Here is a 17244-nt window from a genome sequence, read left to right as displayed (position 1 = left end):
GCCTATATGAGCGCCGGTTGTGGAACTGGCAGTCTATGAGACTTGAGTGATCTCTAGTAAGCTCACGAAGAGAATAGGGAATACAACATATATCCTACAAACCTCGGGGTAGCCTAGTGGTATGGAAGTACTAGTCAAGACTTCTGAGTGAAATGACTTAACAGAAAACATGCAACTGAAGGCATAGCCCATTGTCAAGTTCTGGATGGATGTAGCTTAAAATTTTAGGCCGAAGTTCAAATTAACAGTCTCTGCGGAAACCCCGGTACATTAAACGAGTAGTAAGAAAAGGCAAATCGCTAAATGGGTAATGGGTATTGGCTAATTGAGATATGGTGTGGGATTTTTGGAATTAATGGGCTAGGACCATGTGTAAATTCTGAATTCTCAAATCGCAAGGCACGACCCATGTATAAATGGCAAGTGGTGGTGCTAAAGTTTAATCTCATACTACGAGTGGAGAAAGTATTTTGACCTCTTTATATAGTGAGTTCTGTCCATCATACAAGGAGATGTGTTGAGGAGAGAAATAGAAAACCACACATGCGTGTTTGCTCGTCTGTTTGGGCTCGAGAACGGGATCAGGGCAGCCCATATGCGTGACATGCGCGTGATTGGTACACTGAAATCCGGTCTGTGACAACTTAATTTTGTTATTTTACTTTTTGATGTCTTGGCAGACAAGTTAATTGTTTCTTGGTCGGTAAATACACGACTTGAAAATCAAGTCGGTTTAAGATTGTGATTGCCACGCGATACCACTTTTGGTACTCCTATCATATACTTCTTACCGGCCCCGGTCAAAGAGACACCGAAATATCTAGAGTTTTGCCTCACCTTGCAACTTGTGTCGCCATCGTTGCCTATTTCCCTGAACACCGGCTTGCATCGGCATGCGTGATAGCACGTCCTCGGAATTGTTTTCCCTTACAATCCTGCACCAGAAGAGAATGAATTAGGTTTATGAAAAGCGCTCTACACAATTGCTCAATTTCATCATCACGGGTCGTTCTCCGTTCAAAGTTAGGTGGCACTACTCATCGGCATGTCCAATGGCGTCAGAAATAGATCATCGCCAACATCGTCATCAACAACTTCGCCCCCAACGGCTAAAGAACAATGCATCCATTGTGATCTGTTCATGTCTCCATTGTAGTTGTTGTTACATGTGCGATGTTGTTGGGCATGTTTTCTTGTCCATTTAGTATGCTAGAATGTTATTGCATGCTACTTTTTGTTCTGGTTATGAATTATTTAGGGATGTAAATTATAATCCTGAATCCTACACATGTCTACAAATAGTTCATCTCCACTATCTCAATTCTCTTAATTTGTAAACATGTCACCTCACCACACATGCCACCTCATCATTTCACTAATTATTTTTTCTTAACATGCATGGAAAGTTGTATGTTCTTTCAACATGCACACATCCTAACTCATCACACATGTCACCTCATCGTTCACACTAATTATATCTCCTTTAACATGCACGGAAAATGATACTTACTAGAAGGATTAAGCGTGCATTATTGCGCGGTTGGTATTTTTATGTTTTTAAGAATAAATTAGTCTCTTTGTTTAAAATATAGGTGTTTTAGATTTTAAAAAGTCAAAGCTCTTCAAGTTTGACCAAATTTGTAGAGAACTATATTAATATCGATAATATCAAGTTGCGATCATTAAATTTATCTTGAAATGAATTTTCATATTTTATTTATTAGTATTCTGGATGCTGATATTTTTTACTCCAAACTTAGTCAAAGTTAAATAAACTTGGCTTTTCAAGAAAAAAATACACCTTATATCTTAAAACCGAAGAAGGATTGGATTTAGCTAGTGTGCGAGATGGTGAAGTATTTTTTTTATTTTTTTTATAATGAGGTGTTTTGATGGGTCCTCCGTGGCGTGATTCTGTGTTATGTGCTAATCAATAGATATTTATGTCAGAAAAATTTTTGGGTGCACGTGATTGATAAATTTTTATAAATCGGTTCCTCTCGATTGATTTTAAAAATCATTCATCCTGTTGAAATCATGAACCAAATTGCAAATTGAATACCTCAATCGGATGACAAAGCTTTAAAATTAAGGAGCACAGTGAATTAGAAGAATTGAATGAAAGAGCTTATTGAAAAATTGTTGATCCGGTTAAAATTGAATTACCAAATTTCAATTGAAGACCTCAATTGATTATTAGGCCTCCAATCCTAGAGAATTTAGTGTTATAGAGGATTTTCTATATATGTTTACAATTATATAATCATCAAATACAGTATATTATTTCTATTTCATTTTGTATTCAAATTTCTTCAAGAAATATTGCAAACAATCTCCGCAACAATGTGCGGGGTACCTAATATTCCAACACACACAGCTGGAGGCCGATCCCAGTGCTAAGCCATTTTCCTACTCCAATCCACATTCGTGGTTTACGATAATAGACTGGAATTCCACGTTACCGAATTGGATTTATTTTTCTTCATGCCGAAATTATATCCTCCTGTCTAACATGGAGCATTTCCCTTACCAAGCAACGGCACACAGCTTCATCATGTGCAAGGAGCATGTGTACTAGTGACTGTGTTATGAAATTTAACAAGAAAAACACTTTCGTTGGCACAAGTAGTCTCTGAAGATGTACTTCGCATTTGGCACGTCCCAACTACAAACAGCTACTGTAACCATCAGTAAGAAGATAGCCAGAGGACAAGTGATAGAATATACAGCAAAAACTTCTACTTTCTGTCTTGGTCAGACTACGGATGACACATTTGATCAGTCAAAATTCCTCTGATCAGAACTGCAAAATACCCCGCGATTCACCCACCAACAGAATGCCCATGGAAGAAGCATATACATCTTGAATCCTTGATGCATCCCCATTACCCCTCAATTGCCATGAGCCTTCTCCTCTTGAACTTCTCCTTGAAGCACGCCTGCCTCAGCACCATCGTCGCCTCATCCAGCTCAATGTGCCCAGGACTCTCCTCGATCAGCTTCTTCTTCCGCTGCAGCATCTCCACTTCAATCATAGGCTTCCCTAGCTCCTGCAGCAAATGATCAATTGCTGGCTGCTCACCGGTTTCGCAAATTCAAATTCTGGAATAAAAAAAAGGCCTAGGCACCACTTGCGAAGAAACAGGCTAGAATCAATTTTCAAAAATCACGAGATTGAAATTTCAGACGAACAGGAAGGATACGCAAATTAGCAAGAACACCTGAGCATTCTTGATGAGAGTCTCCAGACTCTTCACCTTTCGGTGCGGCCACCGCGGGATCCCGATCTCCCGGCACCGCTTCTTCAGGATCGTGAGCCCAACATTGAGCTCCTCCGCCGCCCGCTTGATCGGCATGCAAAAGTACTGAGACACCAGCTCGAACGTCAGCACAAATGGCTTCTCCTCTGACCTATTGTGCTTCTTCTCCCCCGCGTCGCGGCCCAGCTCGCCCTTCAGCTCCTTCTCCCCGCCGTGATAGTTTCTTTCCAAGGCTGCCAAGAAGCTCCTGATATAAACTTCCAAGCGGGCGTCGCCAAGCTCGTGCTCGTCTACATTGACAGAAGAAAGAATGTGATACCAACGAACTTTCTACGCGCGATGGTGATGCTCTGTTGGAAGAATTTTTGTGCAGAGATGATGCTTTGTGCGAAGATTTTTTTAGTACCTTGTAAGAGACAGCTCTGAGTGGTAGCAGTAGTAGTACTAGTACCACAGAGATGCTGAGTGGGGTAGAAGAGTGCGTCCTCTAGTAGGTACTCGAAACTCCATTGTTGCAGCAGGTACATGCAAAAGATAGCATGATTCCTGGATCAAAAGCTTCAAGAAAACTGTCTTCCTAGTGCACAAAAGTAGTAGTTCATCGAAGCTCCAAAAAAGAAGAGAAAAAAAGTTCATCTCGCAACCAAGAAAACCACTATCCGTTGTTGGAGCTTATGCCAAGTAATGCAGCGACACAACAGACTACAACAAACAAGATTAAGCGTTGCACAGCCGCGGGGGAGGGGCTGAATACCTACCTGAAATCCAGAAAGCAGTGATGCTCTTCATGAAGCATCAAGTTTTGGAGGTAGCAGCCGTCCCGTTCTCCATAGGACTTGAAGTTTTTCATTGGTCTGGACGTGGATTGGAAATGGCAGCCGCAACTGGAGATGGCCTACTGATGATGCTTATGGATTTTAAAGGGGGACATTCATGAGGTACAAATGCACGGCTTGGTAACTGCAAATTTAATTGCTGGGAAGTGTGCAAACATGCTATGGGATGAAGGAAAGTGGCCAATGATGCTTTTACTTTAGCACCGGTAAATCTTGCATGCAGAGTGCGTACAGATTGATGTGGCCGGTACTCCAACTGGTCACCGTTCACATTTTTCACGTCTTGTGGCTTGGGAATTGTTATTATTGGCAGAATCTCGGTTGTTCGACGCGTATCGATTCTTCTATTCTCATCTCATCCATATATACCCTCTTTATTCTTTTTGGTTAGAAATTTTACTATGAACTACATACAGAGTAAAATGAGTAAATATACATTTTATTTTATGTTTATATACATTTATATGTAGTCCGTAGTAAAAATTTTATAAGACTTATATTTAAAAACGGATGAAGTATTTCAAACAATCGGACATTTGCACACAATATTTTTTGTTTTTCATATAAAAGTGTTTGTACGGTTGTGCTAGCGCATAGTACAATATTCGTAATAATGCACCAATATCACCATTCCTAAAATGGAGTTCGTTTCTTCCATTGCTCGGTCTAAGAGTATCTACAACAACGATTGGCAACACCCGCGGGCGCGTCCGTTAGCAGTGCGCCAGCCGTTGTCATTTTACCCTCCATACAACCATGAACCTCAAATGCCCTACCCTTTTCTCATACAAACACATGCAAGTACCCAGATCATATTACGGGCATACAACATAGCATTTGGATTATTAGACATCCATAAAGTTCATCTAAACGGGTCGACAGAGTTCAAATTCAACATAAATACGACGTAAAAACAACTAAAAATATGACTTAGCAGTGTGGGGTGGTCGTAATTCACCACTTCCTGCCTCGACCATTGCCCTTGCGGTTAGCGGCACGACCGTCCATCTCCCGCATGTAGGCGTCCGCAGCGGGAGGATCGTCATCGTTATTGTTCGTGGTGGTGCCGCTCTCCTCCGACGAGGAGATGTAACCGAAGAGGCGACGAAGGAGGCATTGCTGCTCCTTCGCGTGTCGGGCCGCCTTCACCCTGGCGGAGTCCTTCTCCCTCGCAAGAGGATGGCTCGATAATTTTGTATTATCTACAAGCAATTCTTATTTTAGTTTCATCGAATTCGTACCGCTTCTAGGTTATTTCTAGCGCCAATCCTTCAAAAGAGAAGGAAAATTACATTTTCATTGTTTGGCATGAAATATCATATGGAAGTTTACCAAGGAGCATTATTTGGCACGGGATGTCATAGGGGTCGCGTTGAAATCGATGGCCATGGGTGCTGGCGTGGGAGGAGGGACCACGCTCACCTCCGACGAACCGTAGCCCGTAGAGATGGACAAACGGGAGGCTTGTAGGTGGTGGGGGTGGAAGTCCTGCGCCTGCGACGTGGTCGACATGCGCGGCGAGTCCGAAAGTCAGGGACGAAGGGGCGACGAGCCGAAGTTGGCCGCGATCACTGTGGCAGCGATGAGCCCGTGTTGGTCTTGGTTTAACCCTAGCATCAGCAGGGTGTGCCTCATGGCCTCGCGGATGAGGAGGCTAGTCATCATGGCGTCGAGCTCTTGCTTTGCGGTGGCGGAGAGGGTGGCCATGACCGCGACGAAGATCATGGCTTCATTTGCGCATCGGTGGCCCTTTCCCTGGAGACTCAACGGCGCGCTCCTCGTCCCTTAGCTCCTTCTTACTTGGTTTTGAAGGTGCTTTGTGGGCGTCCTGAGTCTTGCCTCCTTTGCTGGCGATGGGGCCGCCGGTGGCAAGGGAGGCAAGGCCGACCACGACGTCGAGGGTCGGTGCATCGTCGTCCATGGCATGCGCGCAAGTGGGCGGGAGGTTTTTGGAAAAGTGGGGGGAAATGGTGGCGAAATAATGGCGTCGTCTCACCCAGGGCCGCGCCGGCAAAATCGAGGGTCCTGTGCGAAACCAAAAAATGGGGCGCTATCTCATAAAAGATAAAAGATCTAGAATATATCCGGATGTGTGTGCATATTATCTAAATTCAATGGGAAATTATAATGTATATATCATAGAAAAGTTATAATATCTTACATAACAATTGGACAAATAAAAGAATACATGTCCCGTTGTTACTTATTTGAACATCCTCGTTCTTTTAGTATTCTTTGAAATGAAATCTTCAATGATATCCTGGTAATTAATCTTCTCCAACGCTTCATTCTCAAGTGTTATGGTGGCCAAATCATCGAGTTTTTGTTGTGTCATAGTACTACGCATATACGACTTCAATATCTTTAATTTAGAAAAAACAAATCTATCGATGCAACTATCACTGGAATAAGTAAATATGTACTTAGATCCTATCTCTACCCTAAATATATACTTAGTAAATATATCACTGGCGAAATAAGTAATGATCATATCTCTCGGCTGATTGATCTAAATATATAATGAGTAATGATCATAGACTGGAGGGTTTCGTGCGATCCTATCGGTTGCTGCAATTTTCCTTGTAGCCACTAGCCGCCCAGGATCCCCACTCTATCTGTAGGCGGACAAAAGATAAACGCGCGTTTATTTGATAGCTGTATATGTTGAGTTTTGTGTCCGTAATGATTTAGAGGGTGCTTGGATCCAAAGAACTTATTTTAGTGTGACTAAAAATAATCTCTTTAAGAGGCTAAAGTTTCAAACACCCCTGACTAAAGAGGGGTTAAAACTAGTCTTGAGACTAATTGTTTTTAGTCAGGGATACCCCTATTAAAATGTGGATTAGTAATCTCTTTTCTCATTTAACTCCTATTCTTTAACACAGACGAGTTCTGAATTGAAGGGTTTGGAGGATAATAAATACTCATTAACTTGATTTTAGACTCTTTAATATTTAATCCAAGCTAGCAAGTTTTAGTCCCACTACTTTTAATCATGGGACTAAAATGTATCGAAGCGCCATCTCAAATGGACAGACGCGAATGAAATGAATCACTCGATTAGAGTTGCTCTGAAGATTGAACGGGGTAGTCAGTAGTCCGCCCCCCTTCCTTATGATATGATGATGCACGGGTCTATTCGGGGTCAGTTCGATCCTTGCCCCGTTAGATGGGTTTGGCAGCCAAACAAACACGAATAGCGAAGCACTACAAGTACAGTGACATGACGGATAGGGTGCCTGTGCCCGTCAAAGCCCCTTCACTGCCACTCTGCCAGTGCAATAATTGCCACGTCGTTGATACGGCCTATTGGCTGTTCCGGTAAACAAGAGCCATGCTCAGGAGCATGCAACGTGGAACGCGGCCTCTTAGCAAAAAAAAAAAGGAAAAGCCGAACGCAGCTGCTATGTTGGCTTTCTGATGCTTTTCGCGAGGCCGAAAGGTCAAGTATCTTGTTCGTCACCGGTACCGTGCGAAATCTACGGGATCTAGCAGGAGATCTCCAGTGCTGGCTCCCGAGTGGACTATTCATGATGCATGCGCGTCTCGTATACTAGGCAAAATCGCAAAATCGAAGCCCAGGGCAAGAGCAGTTGCTGCTGCAGCCGCCAAGGTTTTGTGTCTGCTGTCTCATGTACTATATATTAAATAACAGGACACAAGAGTACTCACTCCGTCACGGTTTAGAAGGCACGCTTGAAAAATCTCTCCGACCAAGGTAGTCATCGATTGGTTGTGAGATGTAGCAGGTGTGACTGCACTCTAACCCCTCCAACTGCGGTCAGGGGAGAAAAAGATGGAGACTGGCGACTCTGACGACCCTCGCGATCCGGGCGATCCGGGCGAGTCAGGCACAGCCGTAGAGGATGGAGACGGGCGGATCGGTGTACAGTCCGGGCTGGGGATTCCTGTGACGGGATCATCGGCGACGGAGTACAAGCAGAATCTGATCTCGCCGGAGGGGGAAGACAATAAGCGGATAAGATGGAAATCTACTTTTTTAGAGATTGGCAGATCGGATCTGAAGGAAGGTATGATAGTCTTCAATCCAAAATCAAGATGGCTGACACTCAGAGACGCGGAGGATGACATTCTCGCCGGCCGGTATCTCCAAGAGGGAGATCTGATCAGCGTAGGTACGCATTTCTTCGTAGACATTTATTCTGTCACTTGCGGTTCACATATATTGCAGGTTAACTCGATTCATCAAGAAGAACGGCATCCAATTGAGGTGTCCTCCGACGAAGACGACTGAGACAAGACGAGATTAAAACCAAATCATCCTCAAGTTGGGGGACGATTTTGGGTTCTAGTAGGAGAGGACGAGGACGAAGTGGCAGAACAGCCATCACCACACGAGGTATTTCATACATTTGATTTGCAGCAGCAATGGCTGCCAGATGAAGGTATTAAACTTTCTGCTAAGCCTGCTAAGAAGAGAGTAGGGGACGTTCATCAAAAGCAGAAAAGGTTGATTAAACCTTGGATAGGTCCACTGCCCAAGGTATCCCTGGAACCATTGCGGGTTTCAGATCTTATTTCCTCTGATTCCTGGACTACGGTGCTGCCTAGGAGGAAGAAGAAGGGTCCAAAACACATGGTTCAGTTACCGGCCGTTGTCGACAAGCCGACGAGCCGGGAAATACGTAAAGCGCGTTTGAATGACCTGGTTAAACAAAGCGCGCCAGAGGTTGACAGTATTATCGAGTTGGACTCAAAAGAGCCTGGGTATATGGCCCAGGTAGAGTCCCAGGTAGATAAGATGTGGCATGTACGTACAAACAACCATGTTGGGCATGTACATATTGTTAACCAACAAATATTGGGCAGCAACTTGATTATCCCTTCTAGGGTACGCATAGGTAGCGCTGTCCCAGGATTTCCTATACGGCACGGCAAAGCTCGGCGGATCTGCGTCTCTGGCGGCGCTGTGGACATGGCGGGTCGAGGTGCTCCTCTACCGCCGTCCAAGTCCGCTGGTGAGCCGCAGCGAGGCAGCGAACTCGACTCTCGTGAGGCGACGGGACAGCCCCACAGTCCTATAGCTGCTGCTACAGGTGGTGCAGGTGGTGCTGGACGTGGAGGTGGGAGCACGCAAGGAGATCGGCAGCAGGGTTTCAGACAACCAGGCAGAGGTTTTGGGCCTGCGGCGGGTCGCGGTATAGATGACAGGTTTAATCACAGGGCTGGTGGAAATAGGAGTTTTGATAATAGCAGATTTGAGTTCGGGGCTTCCAGTAATTCAGGTCGCGGCTATGATTCCAACCGATGGCAAAACCGGGGCTTCAACCCGCCAGTCGGCAATTTTGTGCAAGGAGCTACGGGACCGCAATTTAGGTATAGACCCGTGCCTGGGCGTGGAGGAGGAGGAAGAAATTCAGGCCGGAATTTTCCTCCTCGGAACTCAAATGATGTTGCATGAACTAATTCAGCCAACACAACCAGACGAGATGGGACTGAATCCAAGGCAGAGAACCAAGCTGTTACGTTGACAGAGGCAGCAACGGCGGCAGTGAAGGCTCTTGCTGAGATCAAGGTTCCTACAAATGAAAATTCAGATGCAGGTAGTGAAAAAGATAGTGATGCTAATGTAGAGGTACGTGCAAACAAAATAGCTAGGAAGAAAGAAAAGATGTGTTGCTTCAGATGTGGTGAACCAGGGCACTTTGTGTTGGAATTATGCCCTAGAGGCAATAATAAATGTATAGTTATTATTATAATTCCTGTATCAAGATAATAGTTTATTATCCATGCTATAATTGTATTGAATGAAGACTCATTTACATGTGTGGATACATAGACAAAACACCGTCCCTAGCATGCCTCTAGTTGGCTAGCCAGTTGATCGATGATAGTCAGTGTCTTCTGATTATGAACAAGGTGTTGTTGCTTGATAACTGGATCACGTCATTGGGAGAATCACGTGATGGACTAGACCCAAACTAATAGACGTAGCATGTTGATCGTGTCATTTTGTTGCTACTGTTTTCTGCGTGTCAAGTATTTATTCCTATGACCATGAGATCATATAACTCACTGACACCGGAGGAATGCTTTGTGTGTATCAAACGTCGCAACGTAACTGGGTGACTATAAAGATGCTCTACAGGTATCTCCGAAGGTGTTAGTTGAGTTAGTATGGATCAAGACTAGGATTTGTCACTCCGTGTGACGGAGAGGTATCTCGGGGCCCACTCGGTAATACAACATCACACACAAGCCTTGCAAGCAATGTAACTTATTGTAAGTTGCGGGATCTTGTATTACGGAACGAGTAAAGAGACTTGCCGATAAACGAGATTGAAATAGGTATGCGGATACTGACGATCGAATCTCGGGCAAGTAACATACCGAAGGACAAAGGGAATGACATACGGGATTATACGAATCCTTGGCACTGAGGTTCAAACGATAAGATCTTCGTAGAATATGTAGGATCCAATATGGGCATCCAGGTCCCGCTATTGGATATTGACCGAGGAGTCTCTCGGGTCATGTCTACATAGTTCTCGAACCCGCAGGGTCTGCACACTTAAGGTTCGACGTTGTTTTATGCGTATTTGAGTTATATGGTTGGTTACCGAATGTTGTTCGGAGTCCCGGATGAGATCACGGACATCACGAGGGTTTCCAGAATGGTCCGGAAACGAAGATTGATATATAGGATGACCTCATTTGATTACCGGAAGGTTTTCGGAGTTACCGGGAATGTACCGGGAATGACGAATGGGTTCCGGGAGTTCACCGGAGGGGGGCAACCCACTCCGGGGAAGCCCATAGGCATTTGGGGGGGTCACACCAGCCCTTAGTGGGCTGGTGGGACAGCCCACCAATCCCCTATGCGCCAAGGAAGAAAAATCAAAGGAAAGGAAAAAAAAGGAAGAAGTGGGAAGGGGGAAGGACTCCCTCCCACCAAACCAAGTAGGACTCGGTTTGGGGGGGGAGAGTCCTCCCCCCTGGCTCGGCCGACCCCTTGGGGATCCCTTGGACCCCAAGGCAAGGTCCCCCTCCCTCCTCCTATATATATGGGGCTTTTAGGGCAGATTTGAGACGACTTTCTCACGGCTGCCCGACCACATACCTCCATAGTTTTTCCTCTAGATCGTGTTTCTGCGGAGCTCGGGCGGAGCCCTGCTGAGACAAGATCATCACCAACCTCCGGAGCGCCGTCACGCTGCCGGAGAACTCTTCTACCTCTCCGTCTCTCTTGCTGGATCAAGAAGGCCGAGATCATCGTCGAGCTGTACGTGTGCTGAACGCGGAGGTGCCGTCCGTTCGGTACTAGATCGTGGGACTGATCGCGGGATTGTTCGCGGGGCGGATCGAGGGACGTGAGGACGTTCCACTACATCAACCGCGTTCTCTAAACGCTTCTGCTGTACGATCTACAAGGGTACGTAGATTACTCATCCCCTCTCGTAGATGGACATCACCATGATAGGTCTTCGTGCGCGTAGAAAATTTTTTGTTTCCCATGTGACGTTCCCCAACAGTGGCATCATGAGCTAGGTTCATGCGTAGATGTCTTCTCGAGTAGAACACAAAAGGTTTTGTGGGCGGTGATGTGCGTTTTGCTGCCCTCCTTAGTCTTTTCTTGATTCCGCGGTATTGTTGGATTGAAGCGGCTTGGACCGACATTACTCGTACGCTTACGAGAGACTGGTTTCATCGTTACGAGTAACCCCCTTTGCTCAAAGATGACTGGCAAGTGACGGTTTCTCCAACTTTAGTTGAATCGGATTTGACCGAGGAGGTCCTTGGATGAGGTTAAATAGCAACTCATATATCTCCGTTGTGGTGTTTGCGTAAGTAAGATGCGATCCTACTAGATACCCTTGGTCACCACGTAAAACATGCAACAACAAAATTAGAGGACGTCTAACTTGTTTTTGCAGGGTATGATTGTGATGTGATATGGCCAATGATGTGATGTGATATATTGGATGTATGAGATGATCATGTTGTAATAGAAATATCGACTTGCACGTCGATGGTACGGCAACCGGCAGGAGCCATAGGGTTGTCTTTATACTAACATATGTGCTTGCAGATGCGTTTACTATTTTGCTAGGATGTAGCTTTAGTAGTGATAGCATAGGTAGCACGACAACCCCGATGGCGACACGTTGATGGAGATCATGATGATGGAGATCATGGTGTGGCGCCGGTGACAAGAAGATCGTGCCGGTGCTTTGGTGATGGAGATCAAGAAGCACGTGATGATGGCCATATCATGTCACTCATGAATTGCATGTGATGTTAATCCTTTTTTATGCACCTTATTTTGCTTAGCACGACGGTAGCATTATGAGGTGATCTCTCACTAAAATTTCAAGACGAAATTGTGTTCTCCCCGACTGTGCACCGTTGCTACAGTTCGTCGTTTCGAGACACCACGTGATGATCGGGTGTGATAGACTCAACGTTCACATACAACGGGTGCAAAACAGTTGCACACGCGGAACACTCGGGTTAAGCTTGACGAGCCTAGCATGTGCAGACATGGCCTCGGAACACATGAGACCGAAAGGTCGATCATGAATCATATAGATGATATGATTAGCATAGGGATGCTTACCACTGAAACTACTCCCGACTCACGTGATGATCGGACTTGGGATAGTATAGGTGGATCATGAACCACTCAAATGACTAGAGAGATGTATTTTTTGAGTGGGAGTTTAGCAAATAATTTGATTAAGTTGAACTCTAATTATCTTGAACATAGTCTAAATCCACTTTGAATATATTTGTGTTGTAGATCATGGCTCACGCAAGTGTCATCCTGAATTTTAATACGTTCCTAGAGAAAGCTAAGTTGAAAGATGATGGAAGCAACTTTGTAGACTGGGCTCGTAATCTTAGGCTTATCTTACAAGATGGAAAGAAGGATTATGTCCTTAATGCTGCGCTAGGAGATGAACCACCCGCTACGGCTGATCAGGATGTTAAGAACGCTTGGTTAGCACGTAAGGAGGACTACTCAATAGTTCAATGTGCAGTCTTGTATGGCTTAGAACCGGGACTTCAACGTCGCTTTGAGCGTCATGGAGCATTTGAGATGTTCCAGGAGTTGAAGTTTATCTTTCAGAAGAACGCCCGGATCGAGAGGTATGAGACCTCCGATAAATTCTATGCTTGCAAGATGGAGGAAAACTCGTATGTCAGTGAACATGTGCTCAAAATGTCTGGGTACTCAAACCGTCTAGCTGAACTGGGGATTGAACTCCCGCAAGAAGCTATCACTGACAGAATCCTTCAATCACTGCCGCCAAGCTATAAAGGCTTTGTGTTGAACTACAACATGCAAGGGATGAACAAGTCTCCCGGCGAGTTGTTTGCGATGCTGAAAGTCGCAGAGTCTGAACTCCGTAAAGAGCATCAAGTGTTGATGGTGAGCAAGACCACTAGTTTCAAGAGAAACGGCAAAGGCAAGAAGGGCAATTCGAAGAAGAGCGGCAAGCCTGTTGCCAATCCGCCGAAGAAACCCAAGGCTGGACCTAAGCCTGAAACAGAGTGCTTCTATTGCAAGGGTATGGGTCACTGGAAGCGCAACTGCCCCAAGTATCTGGCAGATAAGAAGGCGGGCAAAGAAAAATCAGGTATATTTGATATACATGTTATTGATGTGTACTTAACCGGCTCTCGTAGTAGTGCCTGGGTATTCGATACCGGTTCTGTTGCTCACATTTGCAACTCGAAGCAGGAACTGCGGAATAGACGAAGGCTGGCGAAAGACGAAGTGACGATGCGCGTAGGAAACGGTTCCAAGGTTGATGCAATCGCCGTCGGCACAGTGTCACTTCAACTACCATCGGGATTAGTGATGAACTTGAATCATTGTTATTTAGTGCCTGCGTTGAGCATGAACATTATATCTGGATCTTGTTTATTGCGAGACGGTTACTCTTTTAAGTCTGAGAATAATGGTTGTTCTATTTCTATGAGTAACATCTTTTATGGTCATGCACCGAATGTGAGAGGATTGTTCATATTGAATCTTGATAGCGATACGCATATACATAACATTGAGACCAAAAGAGTTAGAGTAAACAATGATAGCGCCATATTTTTGTGGCACTGCCGCTTGGGTCATATTGGTGTAAAGCGCATGAAGAAACTCCATGTTGATGGACTTTTGGAGTCACTTGACTTTGATTCACTTGACACGTGCGAACCATGCCTCATGGGCAAGATGACTAAGACTCCGTTCTCCGGAACAATGGAGCGTGCAAGTGACTTGTTGGAAATCATACATACTGATGTGTGTGGTCCAATGAGCGTGGAGGCACGCGGCGGATATCATTATTTTCTCACCTTCACTGACGATTTAAGTAGATATGGTTATGTCTACTTGATGAAGCACAAGTCTGAAACATTTGAAAAGTTCAAGCAATTTCAGAGTGAAGTGGAAAATCATCGTAACAAGAAGATCAAGTTCCTACGGTCTGATCGTGGGGGTGAGTATCTGAGTTTCGAGTTTGGTACTCACTTAAGACAATGTGGAATTGTTTCGCAGTTAACACCGCCTGGAACACCACAGCGTAATGGTGTGTCCGAACGTCGTAATCGTACTTTGTTGGAAATGGTGCGATCTATGATGTCTCTTACTGATTTGCCGTTATCGTTTTGGGGTTATGCATTAGAAACAGCTGCATTCACTTTAAATAGGGCACCATCAAAATCCGTTGAGACGACACCATACGAACAGTGGTATGGCAAAAGGCCAAAGTTGTCGTTTCTTAAAGTTTGGGGATGTGATGCTTATGTCAAAAAGCTTCAGCCTGAAAAGCTGGAACCCAAAGCGGAAAAATGCGTCTTCATAGGTTACCCAAAAGAGACAGTTGGGTACACCTTCTATCTCAAATCCGAGGGCAAAGTGTTTGTTGCTAAGAACGGAACTTTTCTCGAGAAGGAGTTTCTCTCGAGAGAATTGAGTGGGAGGAAGATAGAACTTGACGAGGTTGTCGAACCTCTCATCCCTCTGGATGGTGGCGCAGGGCAAGGGGAAACCTCTGTCATTGCGACGCCGGTTGAGGAGGAAGTTAATGATGATGATCATGAAACTCCAGTTCAAGTTTCTGTTGAACCACGCAGGTCGACGAGATCACGTGCTGCTCCAGAGTGGTACGGTAATCCCGTCTTATCAATCATGTTGTTAGACAACAATGAACCTGCAAATTATGAAGAAGCAATGGTGGGCCCAGATTCCAACAAATGGCTAGATGCCATGAAATCCGAGATAGGATCCATGTATGAGAACAAAGTGTGGACTTTGGAGATACTGCCTGAGGGCCGCAAGGCTATTCAGAACAAATGGATCTTTAAGAAGAAGACGGACGCTGACGGTAATGTGACCGTTTATAAAGCTCGACTTGTGGCAAAGGGTTTTTCACAAGTTCCAGGGATTGACTACGATGAGACTTTCTCTCCCGTAGCGATGCTTAAGTCCGTCAGAATCATGTTAGCAATAGCTGCATTTTTCGATTATGAAATCTGGCAAATGGATGTCAAAACGGCGTTCCTTAACGGTTTCCTTAAGGAAGAGTTGTATATGATGCAACCCGAAGGTTTTGTCGATCCTAAAAATGCTGACAAGGTGTGCAAGCTCCAGCGATCCATTTATGGACTGGTGCAAGCATCTCGGAGTTGGAACAAACGCTTTGATGAGGTGATCAAAGCATTTGGGTTTATACAAGTGGTTGGAGAATCTTGTATTTACAAGAAAGTGAGTGGGAGCTCTGTGGCGTTTCTAATATTATATGTGGATGACATATTACTGATTGGAAACAACGTAGAGCTTTTGGAGAGCATAAAAGGTTACTTGAATAAAAGTTTCTCTATGAAAGACCTAGGAGAAGCTGCTTACATTCTAGGCATTAAGATCTATAGGGATAGATCAAAACGCCTGATAGGACTTTCACAAAGCACATACCTTGATAAAGTTTTGAAAAGATTCAAAATGGAACAGTCCAAGAAAGGGTTCTTGCCAGTGTTACAAGGTACGAGATTGAGTAAGACTCAGTGCCCAGCGACTGATGAAGATAGAGAGCATATGCGCTCCGTCCCCTATGCTTCAGCCATAGGCTCTATCATGTATGCAATGCTGTGCACTAGACCGGATGTTAGCCTGGCCATAAGTATGGCAGGTAGGTTCCAGAGTAATCCAGGAGTGGATAACTGGACGGCGGTCAAGAATATCCTGAAGTACCTGAAAAGGACTAAGGAGATGTTTCTCGTGTATGGAGGTGACGAAGAGCTCGCCGTAAAAGGTTACGTCGATGCAAGCTTTGACACAGATCCGGACGACTCTAAGTCGCAAACCGGATACGTATTTATTCTTAATGGGGGTGCAGTAAGCTGGTGCAGTTCCAAGCAAAGCGTCGTAGCAGATTCTACATGTGAAGCGGAGTACATGGCTGCCTCGGAGGCGGCTAAGGAGGGTGTCTGGATGAAGCAGTTCATGACGGATCTTGGAGTGGTGCCAAGTGCACTGGATCCAATAACCTTGTTCTGTGACAACACTGGTGCCATTGCCTTAGCAAAGGAACCAAGGTTTCACAAGAAGACCAGACACATCAAACGACGCTTCAACCTCATCTGCGACTACGTCGAGGAGGAGGACGTAAATATATGCAAAGTGCACACGGATCTGAATGTAGCAGACCCGCTGACTAAACCTCTTCCACGGCCAAAACATGATCGACACCAGAACTGTATGGGTGTTAGATTTCTTACAATGTAATTCACATGGTGATGTGAGGGCTAGATTATTGACTCTAGTGCAAGTGGGAGACTGTTGGAATTATGCCCTAGAGGCAATAATAAATGTATAGTTATTATTATAATTCCTGTATCAAGATAATAGTTTATTATCCATGCTATAATTGTATTGAATGAAGACTCATTTACATGTGTGGATACATAGACAAAACACCGTCCCTAGCATGCCTCTAGTTGGCTAGCCAGTTGATCGATGATAGTCAGTGTCTTCTGATTATGAACAAGGTGTTGTTGCTTGATAACTGGATCACGTCATTGGGAGAATCACGTGATGGACTAGACCCAAACTAATAGACGTAGCATGTTGATCGTGTTATTTTGTTGCTACTGTTTTCTGCGTGTCAAGTATTTATTCCTATGACCAT

General features: G+C 44.8%; 1 protein-coding gene across 1 annotated transcript; it reads right to left on the bottom strand.

The window, feature by feature from the left end:
* Positions 1-2616: 2616 nt before the first annotated feature.
* LOC123405691 (protein RKD4-like) lies at positions 2617-5608 on the bottom strand. Its single transcript, XM_045099286.1, has 3 exons — positions 5519-5608; positions 3222-3590; positions 2617-3050 (listed from the first exon to the last, which is right to left on the bottom strand). The coding sequence occupies exons 1-3, from the start codon at positions 5606-5608 to the stop codon at positions 2886-2888; spliced, it is 624 nt and encodes a 207-aa protein (XP_044955221.1). The 3' UTR covers positions 2617-2885.
* Positions 5609-17244: the final 11636 nt, after the last annotated feature.

The sequence above is a fragment of the Hordeum vulgare genome, chromosome 6H (assembly GCF_904849725.1).
Source record: "Hordeum vulgare subsp. vulgare chromosome 6H, MorexV3_pseudomolecules_assembly, whole genome shotgun sequence".
NCBI lineage: Eukaryota > Viridiplantae > Streptophyta > Magnoliopsida > Poales > Poaceae > Hordeum > Hordeum vulgare.
Note: the sequence above shows the minus strand (reverse complement) of the source record. Positions and strands in the feature narration are given on the sequence as shown.